This window comes from Carassius auratus, chromosome 50, assembly GCF_003368295.1.
Source record: "Carassius auratus strain Wakin chromosome 50, ASM336829v1, whole genome shotgun sequence".
NCBI lineage: Eukaryota > Metazoa > Chordata > Actinopteri > Cypriniformes > Cyprinidae > Carassius > Carassius auratus.
The window spans coordinates 12,654,907-12,672,469 of record NC_039292.1 but is presented as its reverse complement, the minus strand read 5'-3'; the positions used below and the strand labels follow the sequence as shown (position 1 = coordinate 12,672,469).

At 36.8% G+C, this 17,563-nt stretch overlaps 2 protein-coding genes across 2 annotated transcripts; one reads left to right on the top strand and one right to left on the bottom strand.

Moving 5' to 3' along the window:
* Positions 1-1,132: 1,132 nt before the first annotated feature.
* LOC113067048 (amyloid-beta A4 precursor protein-binding family A member 2-like) lies at positions 1,133-13,550 on the top strand. The gene is made up of 11 exons (XM_026239264.1): positions 1,133-1,302; positions 4,668-6,234; positions 8,302-8,341; positions 8,536-8,681; positions 8,851-8,937; positions 9,128-9,310; positions 10,796-10,975; positions 12,363-12,575; positions 12,665-12,784; positions 12,978-13,118; positions 13,407-13,550. The coding sequence occupies exons 2-11, from the start codon at positions 4,711-4,713 to the stop codon at positions 13,476-13,478; spliced, it is 2,706 nt and encodes a 901-aa protein (XP_026095049.1). The 5' UTR covers positions 1,133-1,302; positions 4,668-4,710; the 3' UTR covers positions 13,479-13,550.
* Positions 13,551-14,190: 640 nt separating this feature from the next.
* duox2 (dual oxidase 2) lies at positions 14,191-17,521 on the bottom strand. Its single transcript, XM_026239266.1, has 6 exons — positions 17,247-17,521; positions 16,901-16,958; positions 16,349-16,483; positions 16,045-16,252; positions 15,723-15,937; positions 14,191-15,130 (listed from the first exon to the last, which is right to left on the bottom strand). Exons 1-6 carry the CDS (start codon positions 17,391-17,393, stop codon positions 14,808-14,810), a joined length of 1,086 nt encoding a protein of 361 aa, XP_026095051.1. The 5' UTR covers positions 17,394-17,521; the 3' UTR covers positions 14,191-14,807.
* Positions 17,522-17,563: the final 42 nt, after the last annotated feature.

Here is a 17,563-nt window from a genome sequence, read left to right as displayed (position 1 = left end):
CATTGAAAATTATCTGATCTTCCTTCAGACCACGTGTGATCGCTAAATCAAAAGTGAAACAGTGAACAGTAAGCGCTCATTCAAAAGAGATTTAAATACTCCGCACATTGATAGCGGATCCCTGATGCGCAAAAATAGTGTATAGGTTGAACATCACCTGACAAACCCTGGAAAACAGGTCTCATTGCTTCCACTTGTTGGAGAACGCGCTAACAGCCGAAATAAATAATAGCGATATCTATGGACTGTTAAGATAATCATTTAAACTAGCTGTTTTTGTTGTTGATGTTTTATTCATTTTTTTATATAGCCTATAAATGATAGTGAAAAGAATAAAACTAGAAAACTTTTAGACATCATTCTGCATATGTGATGGACATTGGTTATGATAATCATTGGTATCTACTTTCAAGGCATCGAGAGCAAAAATGCTTCCAATTTAACGAAAACGCTTAAACCGGTGTTGTGCCCAATTTCGACCCCCTGCCGAATTATTACCCACCTAGGTAATAGGTTCAGGAGTAGGTGTGGGGGAGGGGTTAGGATTAGGGGTGGGGTTAGGATTAGGCAATCAGGTAGCGACTTGAACAAGGGGGGTAATAATTCGGCAGGGGGTCGAAATTGGGCACAACACCGGAAGCGCAGAGACCAGGTTAACAGAATATGGAAGTCTATTCAAGAGAAACGCTTAGAATGTTTGCAGGAGCACAGGACACAAAAAAATCATGGTAATGGTCAGAAATTCAGCTGGAGCAGGATTAAGAAAACATGAATACATAAATACAAAAATGCACCCAGGTCCAAGAAGGGGACATGTCTATTTGACATCTGCAAGACCTATTTTTTAGGGTTTGCTCTAATCTGGAAAGCATCTGCTGTGTACAAACAGCAGCTAGATGTCTCTAAGATGTCAGTATTACATTCATCCTAAATCATGAACATTTTAAAGACATTTTCTGAACGTCTTTGACATCTGATAGGAAACATCCTATATTGCATATGAAAAAATCCTCGAAAAAAACATCTTGCAAACGTCAAATAGATGTCTCAGTGATGTGTGCTAAAAGGGGTTTTGCTAGTAGCCTACTCTTTGCTATGATGTCTGTCTCTTTAAAAAAAAAAAAAAAAAAAAAAAACTCATAAAGCGCCTCACTGTCCCGGGATGCTGAGGGTGTGTGTTTAGCTACATCCACGCTCCTCAGCATCTGTGGTGCGTCAAAGACATGTCCTAACATTCGCCCTGTAAATGTCTGAGGAAGACAACGAAATCATATTTGGCTGCGCAACGCCAAACTGGCTCCGGTAAGCACTTCTTTTTTAAAGCTTGTCGTCGGTATTAAAAGATATGGTAGCCTCTTCGATTTGAGTCAGTTTTATATTAACTGCACTGAAAGACAAAATGCATATCCTGCTAATTCTCATCGCCACGCTATTGTCGTGTGAGTGAGTGCACAAGCATGTGGCGTCTCAGTGACAATGAAACGGCGACGTATTGCTATATTCTCTGCATATGAGACGGCCAAATGTTTCCTTTGATGTTATTATGTGCAGAAACATTTTGTCCTCGCTTTTAAGGATTAGAAGTTTGTATTAATTTGGGTTGAGAGGAGTCCTGGTAGATGTTATGTTGGAGTAATTCCGTCTCGAGAGTCGAGATCACTGGGAGAATGGGTGACGTCAGAACCGCTGGATATTAGGCTTATTTAGTGCTGAAGGAGGGTCACTGAGAAACTTTTCAAAGTATTTAAAATTCTAAATTGAAAGAATGTTGTGTGAAGATGGCACATATGGCAATAGCTGTATAAAAAAACAAAAACAAATCAACAGCATTCCTAACCTCCAATCCACCATGCTGAAAAGCAACTCAAACCTGCATAAACTGCTTTCATGGTCTTTTCCCTGCTAAAAACAAAACAACAACTACAAAAATAGCCAAACCTAGCCTAAGCTGGTCTTAGTTGGTTTAAACTGGTCTCTCAGCCTGGCCAGATGGGTCAAGCTGGTTTTAGCTGGTTGCTCTAAATGGTCTACCAGCCTGACCATAAGGAAGTGGCAAAAACCCCTTTAAAAGAAGCCCGCTGATTACTTTTGACTAGTTATGACCAAACTGGTTGACCACCTAGAACCTCTGCCAATCTTGACTTCTGAGAGGCTCTTTTTATACCCAATCATGTTGCCAAATGACCTAATAAGTTGCAAATTGCTCCTCCAGCTGTTCCTTATATATATATATATATATATATATACATATGTACATTTAACTTTTCCGGCCTCTTATTGCTGCCTGTCCCAACTTTTTTGGACTGTGTAACTCTCATGAAATCCAAAATGAGCCAATATTTGGCATGACATTTCAAAATGTCTCTTGACTTTCAACATTTGATATGTTATCTATATACTATTATGAATAAAATATAAGTTTATGAGATTTGTAAATTATTCCAATCCTTTTTTTACTTACAGTTTGTACAGTGTCCTAACTTTTTTGGAATCAGGTTTGTCATTTTAAATATGTGGTTTCTAGGCCTGGAAAAGTCTTGGAAATTTACATTTAAAAATGTAAAGATTTTAAATCTTAGAAAGTCATGGAAATTTACGGTGAATCATGAATCATAAATCTCAAAACATAGAAAAGTATTGTTACTAACCTCTGTAAATGCCATGGAAATTTAGTGGGCAAAATATGTGGGAACGATTTTCACATAAATAAGAAATAAAGGCACATTTCTGCAATGCTGTATAAGAAAGCTCTACAATTTAGACCCTATGGAGAAAAGAAACACTGCAAATTCATTGATAGTCACTGAACATAAAGGAACATTGAGGTAAACAGGTATATTAACCAATTAGAAGTTGCTTGCTGATCTAATAGCGATACTAATGTGTTCGATTTACATGCTTTGACCAAGCCTGCATTTTCAGCTTAGACTTGCTGTTTTTTCTTTTAAGGTCTGGGCCAATTTCCATAGTTTCTGTGAAGCTGCAAAGTGCGAGTTGGCTAATTTATGAGGAATAAAAATCTATTTACTTTGCTACTTTATATAAACCATATTAACTGCAGATAGATTAGCAAACTGATCTCAACAACAGCTGAAAAAACATAACTCTATCCCTGAATCTCCATGCTTAAATATTTAGCAATACAATGGCCTGCAAAAATATTTTGACACTTAAACCGTGCTTAAAGGTTGTTTCAAACTTTGTTCAGTTGCTTAGTCTAAAACTGAGTTTGATTCCACTGCCCTCATGCTGCTTTTTGGGTCTTATGTAGGTAAGTGTTGCCAAGATCACCAGATTTTCCCGATTTTCAGTACGGATAATGATTAAGATTTAAACTAAAATATCATTCCATCTGTGGGTGAAGGAAGCTTTTGTTGTATAAGGGGACAAATTAAGTGAGTCAGAATCAAAAACAGGAGGCTGTATTTCCACTGGGAATCTGATGCTTCTTATCAATAGCGAGGAATCCCTGGAGTGCAGGAAAATATCAGCATGTTTCCTGCTGATGCACCTGCTGAACTGTGCAAATCTGTCTCCCTGATGCTGTGGTGTACTGTGTTTGATTTGGATGAGGTTGTTTTCCTTAGAGGTTTTAATACAGCTCGTGAACTACAAAGTCAAGGTGTAGGTGTAAACTGCATATAGAATGATGCTATCTGATCAGTTTGTGGATATTAGCACACTTTGTTCCAATGCATAGTGTGTTGTGCCAAATAACAAATGCATACATTTTGAGAATTCCTTGATCTCTACTTGGTTATTGTTAGGCTATATGTTGCACAATTGGTTAGTATGTTATACTAAGGGACCAAAAATAACTTTTGGACCCGTCAAATTCAGAAAATGTATAATTTACTGGCCATGAAATTGTATTTTGAATTGTGTTTATTATACATGTATCTGTCTATATGTATAGGTTTAATATGCACTTTATTTACATGCTTGTAGATTACGGCTCTGTTCACAGTAAATGCTGCTCCACACAAAATAAAATATTTAAACTATTACTACATTAGTTTGCATGTTTTGATGTCCATATGCTTTTTTTTTTCAAGAAATAACAGTGTCTGTAGCATTTCTGTCATAAAGAATTGGCCAAATATTAAATATTAAGTGGACATTTGAGTAAAATATTGTTCAGTCAATATTAAATGAGCAATAGATTGCACTAAAATGTGTAAAAATAGTTAAATAAAAAACATAAATAATAGTTATGATCATATTGCTTTGTTACATTGTGTATTTTAACTGTTTTGTTCAATAAAACCATATGATTACCTGCTTTTTATATTTTGTTTGAACCAATAATTTATTGGCTTATTGCTGTTATATGTGTTTTTTAGTCATTTTAAAGTATATTGTTAACTTAGGTCTATTTTTATTCCAACAAAAAAAAAGATCTGGATACTCAATCATCAGATTAATCGACGTTAGTGACAGCACTAATTTTGATTCTAGAAATTAATTTTAGTGGTTTAAAATGTGGAGTATTGATTTCTGGAGAGAGTAGATAAACGTAGTTAGATGATGTTCACTTAGTAGATCGTTTGTATGTCTTTGATTTAAATCGATTCCTTATACTGTCACCAAGTTAATAAATACTCACCAAAACCAATTTCAATCAAATATGCCACTTTTTAACTTACATTTTACATACTTTGTTTCAGGGCTGACAGAATCCCACTTCTGCGAGGCTGATGAAGGCCAGTCATGGCTCTCAGGAGAAGATCGGGGACCGGAGCCATTGTTTCAGAGCTCATCCCGTCAGCCTCTAGCAGTGCTCCTGAGGGAAGTGAAAAGCTCTCTGGAGATGGAGTTGATCCAGTTCCCGAGGAAAAGCTGGACATCCAGCCACCCTCACTTGTGACCGCTAGGGTCTGTCTAAGTGATGGGTCTGAGGACGACTCTATCCAAGGCGAAAGCCCTCTTCAACAGGACAGCATGGAGGAGGACTCACTGTCCGAGTATGATAATGTCGTATCAGGGGAAGAGAAAGAAGAAGAGGAGCATGATTACGAGGAAGATGAAGAACTGCAAACCGAAGCAGACAGGATGACCTACTATGTCCACTGTTGTCCTGAAGATGAAAGCTACATGGAAGGAATGGATTGCCATGAAGGCGCGGATGGAGCCGAGTGTCCTGGCACGTCTCGGGATGTCCAGGATATCTCTAAACCAAAGGAGGCTTGGGAACATACAGAGGGCTTTTACAAGGTTCTGCAGGAAGACGCAACAGCAATGGTCTACAAACGTCCAGAGCCTATCACCGAGACAACCTTCATACAAGCCCCCATGGCTGAGGATGAGGAAGATGAAGAAGAGACAGAGGAAGAAGCAGAAGAGGAGGACAGTGAAGAAGAAGACATTGTTGGGTTTTTTCACTGCGAAGGGAAAGAAGCAGAGTTGAACAACAATGAGATCCCAAATAAAGGTGCTGACAGCTTTCCCAGAGATGGCAGAAGTCGTCCTCAAGATTCCAGTTGTGCTAAATTGGGTCAAGAAAGTGATGCACTTAGAAACTATAGAAGGAATCAGGACATCCCCAAACACGTAAGGGATGTCCCTCGAGGATCAAGTTGTCCTCCTAGAAATCAAATGGAAAGGGTTCGGGAAGAGTGTGCCAGTGACTGTCCAAAAGATTGTGATGTCCCTGTGGTCACAGAAGGTAGAGGAGACCCTAGACAAAGTTTCAGATACGGAGCACATCAGTCGAAGAGAGTACACAACACAGACATCACTAACCAGGATGGTAGTGAGGTCAGCAATAACGCTAAGTTCGCAGATCCAGAGGACAGAGGCGTTTGGAAAAAAAGACATTTGCTAAAATACTCTACAGAGGATGACAGGGACAGACATGGGAAACTTCCACACAAGCAAAGTAAAAGTCCTGAAGACAGCAAAAACACAGGACAGGACCATCCCGTTTGTAGTCATAAACCAAAGGGTGGAATAGAAAGAAAGATCATTGGGGATGTTGAGCAGATTGAGAACAGAGTTAAGACCAAACTCAAAATTTCTCCAAACAACTCTGGGAGAAACAAAGGTGCATCTGATCCGACCAATAATGGGAAAGAGGCTCCTGATAGTTCCAGGGCCTCTTCAACATCATCAGACGTGAGAAGCAGCCAATCCAGAGCCCATGTTAATACACCTGTACATACCCCAGACAAACGGCTACATGAAGACTTGACCAAACCTGGTGAAAAGGAGAAGACAAAGCCTAATCAGGAACAGGTAACTCTGCAGAATACTTTACTCACTGTCAAGAAGTCTGCTTTCTCCTTGCAGGGGAGCTTGTGAATCCATGTGAATGAATCCTTGTTATTGTTCCAGCATTTATTCTAGATTTACATGTTTTAACACACAAAAAAAAGGTGAATGGTCGTTTTGCATGTTGATTGGACATCCTGTTCTTGTCTTAGCCTGTTCTTGGCTTTTGATAGCATTGCACCAGACTTGTATCAGTGGTCCGGCTTCTTCTAGACCAGTGGTTTTCAACCTGTGGTCCGCGGCCCCCTAGTGGGCCGCGGTGGTATTGCAGGTGGGCCGCCAATTATTTTCTGTTCATTTCCAGTCCATTCTAGGGCTGTGCGATTAAAAGAAAACGTCCTAAAATCATGATTTGAGCGTGCGCATATGCCTAACTCCAGGTTCACACACTGTCTGTGATGCGCCTTTTTTCTGAGCCAATGTTGACGGATCAGAGCGTTCTCACTGCAGTAAAAAGCTAGAAATAAAAACATGTGAAAATAATTAATGTCTAACACATGAGCATAGAGTGAATTTGTTAGTGAACAGGATGCAGTTTAAGTGAGAGGAGACACGTTTTAAGTGTGCACACTCTCTCCTCGCAAAGCAGCGTGTATCTGAACAAGCACGACCGGTTTTGTGACAGAGCAAAGGAAATCTGCTGCGAACAGAGAGATTCGCACTCGTGCATTATTTTAATGTGCTTTCGCGTTATATTTATGCGCTCTCACTGCTGACCGCATACACACACTGCAAACACCTGAGGCATCGCTACAATGAGCTCTATGAACAATGCATGGCAAAAAAGAAAAAAAAGTCCCTGTATACAGGATTTTTTTTTTTTGCCACAAGTCTATACATTTTTTTACATCTTCACTATAGTGATAATTTTGACTTATGTCTGTTCTAGAGATGTTACATCTTTTTGATAAAGCTCTGATTGGTTTTCTTTTGGAAATATGTTTCAAATGAATCCTGAATGCATTTATGACTGTAAAAGCACAATTGCAAAATTGATCAAAAAAATCGCAAATTTTTTTTTTTTTGTCCATATCGCACAGCCCTAGTTTATTCAATAAATATAGTTTAAAATCTAGCTTCTGAGTACTAAGTTATTAACCCAACAATAGCGGGGTCAGTTAATTTTTTTGAAGTGGGCCGCGCAAACATATGTGTTTGGTTGTGTGGGCCGCGAGTTGAAAAAGGTTGGGAACCACTGTTCTAGACAAACATCAGACAGTCCTCTCTTATGAGATTTGAAGATTTCCATCCATTCTTCAAACTGCTTGTCCTCTGCAGGGCGTCAGGGATACTGGAGCCTATCCCAGTATCTCGGGCCACCAGTGAGGGAAACACCATGGACAGGTGTCCAGTCAGATTTGAAGATTTGTCTAAATAATAGACTAGATTAATGTTCAGCCACCGAACAGTGGTCCAATAAAGAGTGGAAAAGTGGTTATTGGGAAAACAACACAACATTGCTGTTTTATATATAAACCATTAGCCATTTGGTTCCAAAAACTGAAGCTAATTATGTGTATGCTAAGTCTACCAATTTAGCTCATGTTTGTATACAGGGACACAAAGTTTGTGATTACATTCCCTTTAAATTGAGTTGTCCTGTTTCTGCTTATATGTATACTCCTCAAAATCTGTAAACCTTAATATATCCAAGTATATCCACATCTAAATTATCAATTGTTGGACCCTTGAAAGGTGAAACTGTAACTGCTACAACGGGACTGGCTATGGACAAAATAAAAGTGATATCCACACATTTTTTGTATCATTCCTATGCTTTCAACAATAATTATGTCTTGTCATGTCAATTATAAATTGTACCTATAATCAAAATATAATAATTTTCTGTTTCAATGTTTCTACTGGTTTCTCAGAGTAGTCCAGAGGAAAGTTGTACATGGCCACCATCTGGACAAAAGAGACTGGCACGTTAACTAGTTATATGCTGAACCATAATAATAGAGTACATGCTATGGGACAAGTTATAACCTGTAACAGGATCTGTAACTTAAACATTGTTTTGCTTTTCAGCAGGCCCAGAGAAATCCCTCTTTCCCAAGCTTTGTGGACAGTAAGTTCTGTTTTATTGACCAAAAACTGAATATTATGACTCAAACCTTTTTTTAAAGACTTAAAAGATGCATCAGTCTGTTTGTTGATAATTGGAATAGTATTGATATTAGAGTTAGGTTCAGAGTATTAGCTTAAATTTCAGGTGTTTTATTAGTCTAGTTGTTTATCCTGCTCTTTACAAATGTTTATTAGTCCCTGGTCCATGTGAGCCAGAAGACCTCATCAATGGAATAATCTTTGCTGCAAACTACCTCGGCTCGACCCAGCTGCTCTCTGACAGAAACCCGTCCAAAAGCGCGCGCATGAAGCAAGCTCAAGAAGCCGTGGACTGTGTTAAGGTATTTTATAAGATTCCCCACACAAAAATATTGGAATATTTCTGCTGCCTTGGCAAGGCTCTCGTGAACGAACGTTGCTTGAAATGTGCTTTATGGTTTAATATTTTGTGGGAACAGAACATTGTCAGACGTCCCCTCTCAGTCCACTAGATGACACTGTTATTTTTAGTCTGTAGAGGGTGAAGCTCAGAGCTTGACAGAGATTGACTTGTTCATCTCAACCAAGGCCATCAAGGTGCTCAATGCCGACACACAGGTAGGTATATTTCATTTAACACTGGTAATTATGTGAATATATACAATATTTGGTCAAATGTACTTTCAGAGCTGTGTTGCAGATGTTTAACACTTTTCACTTTAAAAGAACTGGATTTACAGTAAAGGGCAGTTTAGAGAATTAATGCTTGCGTACATTTCATTGACTGACTCCTGGTCCTTGTTCACAGGAGACGCTGATGGACAACGCCCTCCGGACCATCTCTTACATCGCAGACATCGGTGAGGTGGTGGTCCTGATGGCTCGCAGGCGTCTGTCGAATGCCTCCTCGCTCGACTGCACAGATTCAGGCCTCGGCACAGAAAGTCGGAAGCAGTACCGCATGATGTGCTACGTCTTTGAGTCAGAGGATGTGAGATTGATCTTATAATAACAAATAGTGTGAATGATAATGATTGCCATGAATTGGATTTCGAGAGAAAAGATTAAAGCTTAAGTGTTTTGTGTGTGTTTGTTTGTTTGTTTGTTTGTTTTCAACTAATGGCCATGGATTTTACATTATTTTTGCAATTGCAAGCTTTTTCATGCAAGTAGCACAGAAACTACACACTTAGGCTTAAATCTAACAATCCAAAATTGCATAATAAATCTGTCCTTATGTCAGTGCTGATTGGTACCTTCTAAATAATATATGTACCCATAATAAAATAATGGAATGATCTTACATTCTTCACATTTATGCAATGATTAAAAAAATTTAATGCAGGTTTGCAGGAAATTCAAAAATTTTAACTTAAGTTAATAGATGTAGGCATGGGGAAATTACTTGGCACACATGTTAGTTAAAAGCATTATCAAATTAGCTTAATTATTTAATAAACAACATGTAATATTTAATATTGAATAAGCTGTTTTTAACATTTAATAAACAACCAAACTTTTCTTGTGTGACTGAAATCATTACTGAATTAGCCTAATTACTAAACAAACATATAATATTTAATATCCAGTAAGCAATATTTCATATTAATAATTAATATAAAAAGTATCTGTAGCTGTATTTATTGTCTTCAAATTTGTATGATTAGCCTAAACAGTTACTAAACAAATGTTTAATATTTAATAGGAATATTAATTTATTAATATTTCCTACATCTAAAACAACAACAGTGCTTTCATTGGTGGGAAAAGCATTATCAAATTAGCCCAAATGATTTCAAAACAAATATATAATATGTAACATTTAAATGTACTGTACTCAGTATCAAAATTTAATAAAAAAATGTTATCAGTAGCCGAAAGCCAAAATAATTACTCAACAAATATATAATATTTCAAATTAGCCTAAATAATAACTAGGCAAATATGTCATTGAATATTCGATAAGCAATATTTAACATCTGTATTTACTAAACAAGCACTGTTTTTGGTAGCTGAACAAATGGTCAAATTAGCCAAAAAAAATTACTAAACAATATATTGCATTCGATAATAAATATTTAAGATTATTATATAATAAATAAACTCTATTGATGTAAGCTGAAAGCATTATCAAAATAGCCCAAAATCTGACCAAACAAATATATAATATTTAATATTCAATAAGCCATAGTTAACTCAGTATTTAGTAAACAGGAACTATTTTTGGTGGCATTATCAAATTAGCCTAAATAATGACTAAACAGTCAGGCGTGTGTAACTGTGTGAATGTCTGAATGATTCCTGGTGGTTTTGTGTTTGTTCTTCCTTGTGTTCATGTGGTGCTCATGTAACGGCATGTTTTGACTCTTTTCCACCCTCTCGATTTGACTCAAGCACTCTCTCGCTCTGAGATGTCTTCACGTGGTCAAGTATCCTCCTGTCTCTGAGTGCTTGGCCTCTCTCTCCTCCCTCACAGGCCCAGCTCATCGCACAGTCCATCGGTCAGGCGTTCAGCATGGCCTACCAAGAGTTCCTCCGAGCCAATGGGATCAATCCCAAGGACCTCAGCCAGAAAGACTACAGTGATATCCTGAACACTCAGGAGATGTATAATGATGACCTCATCCATTTCTCCAATTCTGAAAACTGTAAAGAGGTGATTATAGCACTGGAAACATCATCCCATAGCTATAATTCATAGCTGCTTTGTGTCCCAGACATCAAACTCAAATGTGTTGTGATGCTCCTGTAAGTTTGGCCTCTCCTTTTCCAGATCCCACTCTCCCAGTCTTTCCTAAAGCATTCCTATCACTTTCCACTGTCCTGTGTTCAGTGTGTGTTTCAGTGCTGATGGTGATAGAATAGAGATTAGGGGGCCTATATATATATATATATATATATATATATATACATATTTGCTGTTATGAATCGAATGTATTTAACAGGTATGTAACTATAACAATTATATACATAAATATATGTATGTAGATATACAGTGTATCAATGATATTTATACAATTATCTATACTGTATATTTATGCATATATATAATGCATATAATTATATAAATTATTTTATATTGGTGATATGATTATATAAAATTTGTAAATATATAGAAATTATATATAGTACATTTACTGTGTGTGTGTGTATATATATATATATATATATATATATATATATATATATATATATACACACACAGTATATAGTGTGTATAAAATATTTTTTAATCTTCATATATAAGATGTATTCTTAATATGTAATATATATTTTTCTATATGTAAATTATTTTATATTAAAATATACATATATTAAATGATAATAAATGGCATATAGCTATGTAAGTAATTATATAGCTATAAAAAATGTATTTAAATATATATTTCATATTTTTATATATCAAAATATTTTTTAATACTTATGCATTTTATATGTAATTTTTATATTAATTATGAATATATTAAATAATTATTAATTATATAACTATAAATTGTATATATATATATATATATATATATATATATGAAAACAATTTTGAACAAAAAGATTGTATAAATTTCATATATTTTATTTTTATATGTAAGTATTGTATTATTTCTAATTAATAAAAATTAACAAAAAAATAATTAAAAATAATTAATTAATTAATAAAAAAACACCATATTTGTTAAAAAATGCTCTCAAGGATTTATTCATTCAAATATATCAAAACTCAAATGTGCAAAATTATCAGCTTATGCTGATCACAATGATGAAATGGTTAAATACCATTAAATGGCAGTAATAAATCCTGGTGTGTCACTGGTCCCCTGCAGTAAATTAAAATAATATATTTTGCTAGGTATTCTGCCACATGCTACGTCACAATGGTGTTAAAATCATACTTCTAACAGCAGTTAACACCTGTCACCCCATATTCGTTTAATAAATGGAGTATTTGGTTCCTTTTTTTACACTGTTTTCTGACTTCTTTAAGTTCTTTCTTTGCTCTTTAGTCGTTATGGATTTGTCCTGATTTTGAATCATATTTCTGCGCTCAGCTTCAGCTAGAGAAGCAGAAGGGTGAGATGCTGGGTGTGGTGATCGTGGAGTCGGGCTGGGGCTCCATCCTGCCCACCGTCATCTTAGCCTGCATGCTGAACAACGGCCCTGCCGCCCGCTCCGGCAAACTCAATGTGGGCGATCAGATCATGGCGGTCAACGACACCAGTCTGGTGGGCCTGCCGCTCGCCGCCTGTCAGGGCATCATCAAGGTTTTGACGTATCTAAGCATGTACTCAACACATACATGTCATTAGACTGCAGTATCACACGTTTCTGTGTCTATGCGTGTGTGTTTCAGAGCCTGAAGAATCACGTTCAGGTGAAACTAAGTGTAGTGAGTTGCCCTCCTGTTACTACTGTCCTCATAAAGAGACCCGACCTGCAATTCCAGCTGGGTTTCAGTGTCCAGAACGGCATAGTAAGTGTCAAGGATCAACACCACTAAAAGAAAATTACGTTTATAAAATAACAAATGTCTAATGCATGACTGTCTGATTACAGTAACTCGGCTTATCTGATCAGCGGATGTGTATGTGCATTGTTAGGGGATTTTTTTGGTTGTATCGTGAATAATTTCAGTCTAACGCAGTCATCCTGCTGTTGAATTGCAGATCTGTAGTCTGATGCGTGGAGGTATTGCGGAGAGGGGCGGAGTGCGAGTCGGCCACAGAATAATTGAGATAAACGGACAGAGTGTGGTCGCTATGGCGCATGAGAAAATTGTCCACGCCCTTTCAGTATCTGTAGGAGAGGTACGGCAATATACACACTTATATTTTGATTATTAGTAATAGTCCAATTACATGTTTCAACTGAACTTAAGTACGGTACAAATCCCTCAAAATAATACGCGAGTACTGTACAGTTAGTACTTTACACTCCTGTCTTTTGCCGTGAGTCAAATAAAACCAACCTTTATTGTAAGCACACGGAGTCATCATCCTTTTCGCATATTTGCACTCATTTTTTTTATTATGTAATGTATTACTATATTGTCACGAATGCTGTTAAAATGATGTTCCTTTCGTTTTTTTCAACAGATAAACATGAAAACTATGCCTGCCATCATGTTCAGGTTGTTAACTGGTCAAGAGACACCGGTGTACATCTAAGGAATCATAAAACTGGGACTTTTTCCTGCAGCTAAAAAAAGTTTACAGCTCCTAAAAAAAAAAAAAAAAAAAGGGCAGAAAAATATTGACGAAATAATCTCTGTCTTGCTTCATGTGGCTGTAGACTGCGAAGAAAACACAAAGAAAACCGAATCACATAACAATCTGATCAAAGGAGTGATGTTACTTGCTTATTAATGCAATTATACAGATAGTCTTCCATGCCAGAATTATTAGTTTGTATATATTTTAAATGCCTTTTGGTTCAAGCCTTTTTTGAGTTCTTAAACTAACAAAGTACTATTACCACGTGACTGTACTAAAGTTCAATAGATCAATACAGTAGGGTGTATTTTGTAACAATACTCATTTCACAAACTCAAAGATTAACAAGTGGGCTAAAGCATGCTAAAATCCAAAGATAGCTGTTACATTTGCTGAACATGCTTAGTCTTCAGTGTCTCTGTGATAAATGGGTACTGTACACTGTGAACGAACCATTTCAGTAGATTACTACTTCAGCATGAAGACTGAGAATATACTAATCAGAAAACCTGAGCTGCATTCATGTGTACGTATGCATGATAAAAAATTTAGTATCACTGAGATAGTATTATTATTTTTGAATTCGATTTTATTTGTATATTCTCCGTTTTGATTTTAGCTTTTTTTTAATGTATGTAGAGTTTATACAACTTCAATTCAAGCCTTCTTCATATAGATGTGATTTTCAATTAACATTTATTTCTTTTTTAAGGAATGAAAATATTTTTTATGGTTTTATTAGCTAATGGTGTGTGTGTGCATATTAATTACTCATAAATTCATTATTTTAGAATTAAAAATCAAATTACCTTTGAACTTCCGATTTCAGATGGATCACACATTGAAAAAAAATCAATGCAGACTGTATTTCAAATGAAACAATGCTCATATGGTTATGAATTCACTCTTGGTATTGCCAAATGTTATCGCATTTGACTAAAAAGAACTGTAACACAAATAATGGAAATAGACAGATTGTAGAATTTGTATTTTAATTTTGTGCATTATATACATATATACAGTACTTATGATTATGCAGTTTCCCCCCAGCAATTCAGTGTGTAAGTTTTCAAGTAGTAGTTGTGGATGGCAGCACACAGCCCCTTAGAGTCGCTGTAAAAAAAAAAAAAAAAAAAACACTAATATTTAATCAAACAGCAAAGACATTGAATTTTAAACCAATGACACAATTTTGGTGTAAATAGTTATATGCTTTTGTTGTATGGAAAAGAGCAGCATGTATATTCTTCAGAACATCTTTTGTGTTCCACGGAAGAAAGAAACTCATACAGGTTTGGAATAACATGATTGTGAGTAAATGATGACCAAATCTTTTTTCTTTTCAGATAATGTTAATGCAAATGCATTTCTTTGTGCTTTGAAACGTACTGTTAATGTAGTGATCTGCTGAGACGAGGACACATTTCCTGTCTGTGTGTTGTTATCATAGATCACTCCCTCTAGAAAGCCTGAGTTGAGGTAGCCTTCACCAGTATGGCATTCATCATCCTCGTTGTCCACGCCCACACTGAACACCTCCCTCATCCTCGCAGAACACAGACAGTCCAGTAGCACCACCACCAAACCAATCACAGCGCACAGCAAACCTGAAAATAATCGAAAAACACACACAAAAAAGATTCTTCATTGGCATTAATGGTTCGATGAAGATCATCCATAGAACCTTGTCATTGCACAAAAGGTTCTTTATAGTGGAGAAATGTTCTTAAAATATTTAAATGTACTTCACAAGGTTCTTTGGGGAATTCAAAAATGGTTCTATGACATCACTGTGAAAGCCACCTTTTGGAACTTTTATTTTTAAAAGCATGGAATATTCTAACTCCTCAAATAAAGGTTTAAATGGATGCCATAGAAGAATCCTCCCATGAACACTTGTTTTCCTTAGAGCAAAGAACATTAAAAAGTCATCTAAAGAACTTTTTTTTTCACTATAAAGAACCTCTGGAATGAACGTTTCCATTGATGTTAGGGTCTTCATGGAACCTCGAATGCCAGTAAAGTATATATTGCACAAAAGGTTCCTCAGACTGAAAAATAAAATTGGTTCTGTTCACCCAAAATGGTTCACCAAAATATTGTCACCACAGATCTATATCATTTGATATTGTATTTAACAGATGCTTACCAAGTCAAACACTTTTGAAAGTGGTACGCTTTCCCATAAGGAGCATTTACCTGTAGCCAAAGCGATCCAGAAGGAATGGCTGTAATCTGTCTTTAAAGACTCTGCACCTATACTGAAGTCACATGGGATCACATTGAATATAGTTGAGAAGGAAGCCATGGAGAAGAAAATGAAAGCGGCCGTGGCTATCATCATATAACCGGCGTAGAGGATGACAGGCATTGAGAAGAGGATATTGGCCACTAGCCAGCAGCAAAAAGCCGTCCTGTGGGAGAAGGCCATTCTGTACTTCAGCTTGCTTGAATTTGTTGAATAGGATGGGGTTTCTTTACACTACAGTAAGACATTGGTGGTGTCTGTGTGTTGGTTTACCACAGATTGGCTGAGGCGAAGCGGCCTGAGTAGCTGTACTGGTAGATGAGGCCGCAGGCGCTGTTGCGAGTGAACTTCTCTGCGATGTAAAGGATGGGGTTGGGAAGACCTCGCTCCAACGCGTCATCGTACTGCTCATCTACGCTGCTCGACCACCTGAAGATCTCGTTGTAGTCAATGGTCTCATTTATCTGCAATACTGGGTCGCCTGTTGGAATGGATATCGAAAACCCATGAAACCTGAATTGGACTAATAATATTCTTGATAAGTGGACCATAAATCTTGATGACTCATACGGTTTACCTTTGAGTGTGATGTTTATGCCATACAGCCCCACATGAAGTCCCACCTCAGCGGACACCACAGCATTACTGAAGGATTTGTAGCTGGCGTTGGCTTTCACGCTGGCTTCAGCCCAGTCTCCAGTAAAATTCAACACTGAAATGGACAAGAAGATCACAGAATTAAAATGTAGACTATGTTATACAGGTTCAGCAGCTCTTACTGTATGAAATGACACAAGATAACTGGACTTATTGAGATATTTCATTCTTTTGTTCTAGTTGAATTTTTAGACTCTTAAACTTAAAAATGCATGAATGCAATTGCATTATGTAACAAATATGTCAAACCGAACCAATTAAATTTAATTATCACCTTAACTTTGGTTAAAAGTCATCGAAAAAACTGGCGAGGTTAGAAAAGAGCTCTAGCAATGCAATGTTGTTTAATGCTATGTAGTTCTTGTATTTTAAATTCCAGGTACATAGGAAAATATTTTTGAGGCCAATATTACCATATCTAGCAACAACTTGAGTTCCAGACTAACTTGAAAAAAATACTTGAAATACTCACCTACTAAAACAACTCCAATAAATAAACTAATGATTATCCTGAACGTCCAGAACAGTCTCTGAAAAAGAGGACATTTTATTGATTATATATTAATCTTCTTTTTTCCCCCCACAAACTGGCACAAATCCTTTGTGATATTTTAGACATCTTCGACATAAAGAGCTGATGTAAAAGACTTTACACAAGGTTTGTAAATTAACAAGGGCACTAAAAACGTAAAAGAAAAAAAAACTGAATTTTACTCTAAATGGTGTTACTGACACTGATATTCAACAAAAATAACACAGAAATTAGAAAGCTGTAGATAAAGAAAAGCCTTCTAGACAAACTGATCCAACTCACTTACCGATTTGCCACGTATTCCCGGTAGAATGAAGAGGAAACTGACAGCCAGAACCGAGAAAACCAGGATCGCGACCAGCAGGCTGATGTCGACGATGAACGGGCTCCTTTGTAGGGAGTAAAACGGGTAAATGCCATCGTAGAAAGTCATCTTCCCTCCACAGGCGAGAACTATAGCTGAAAGCAGGACAGTGTTGGCCAGAGGCTCAGTTACCTGAAGATTGCAGATTACAGTCGAGTGTGCGAATTATACAGTGATTTTAGGAGGGCCGATATAGCTACTTTTGAAGTGCGCCTACAGCGAAACCCCTACTCGAGCCG

Bases quoted from the DNA above. Each gene is read 5' to 3' on its own strand.
- LOC113067048 (XM_026239264.1), top strand. From the start codon at position 4,711: ATGGCTCTCAGGAGAAGATCGGGGACCGGAGCCATTGTTTCAGAGCTC. The intron at 10,976-12,362 runs GTGATTATAGCA...TTCTGCGCTCAG, and splicing joins ATTCTGAAAACTGTAAAGAG to CTTCAGCTAGAGAAGCAGAA. The intron at 12,785-12,977 runs GTAAGTGTCAAG...GTTGAATTGCAG, and splicing joins TCAGTGTCCAGAACGGCATA to ATCTGTAGTCTGATGCGTGG.
- duox2 (XM_026239266.1), bottom strand. From the start codon at position 17,393: ATGACTTTCTACGATGGCATTTACCCGTTTTACTCCCTACAAAGGAGC. The intron at 16,959-17,246 runs GTAAGTGAGTTG...CCTCTTTTTCAG, and splicing joins CGGGAATACGTGGCAAATCG to AGACTGTTCTGGACGTTCAG. The intron at 15,938-16,044 runs GTAAACCAACAC...CTTCTCCCACAG, and splicing joins TTCGCCTCAGCCAATCTGTG to GACGGCTTTTTGCTGCTGGC.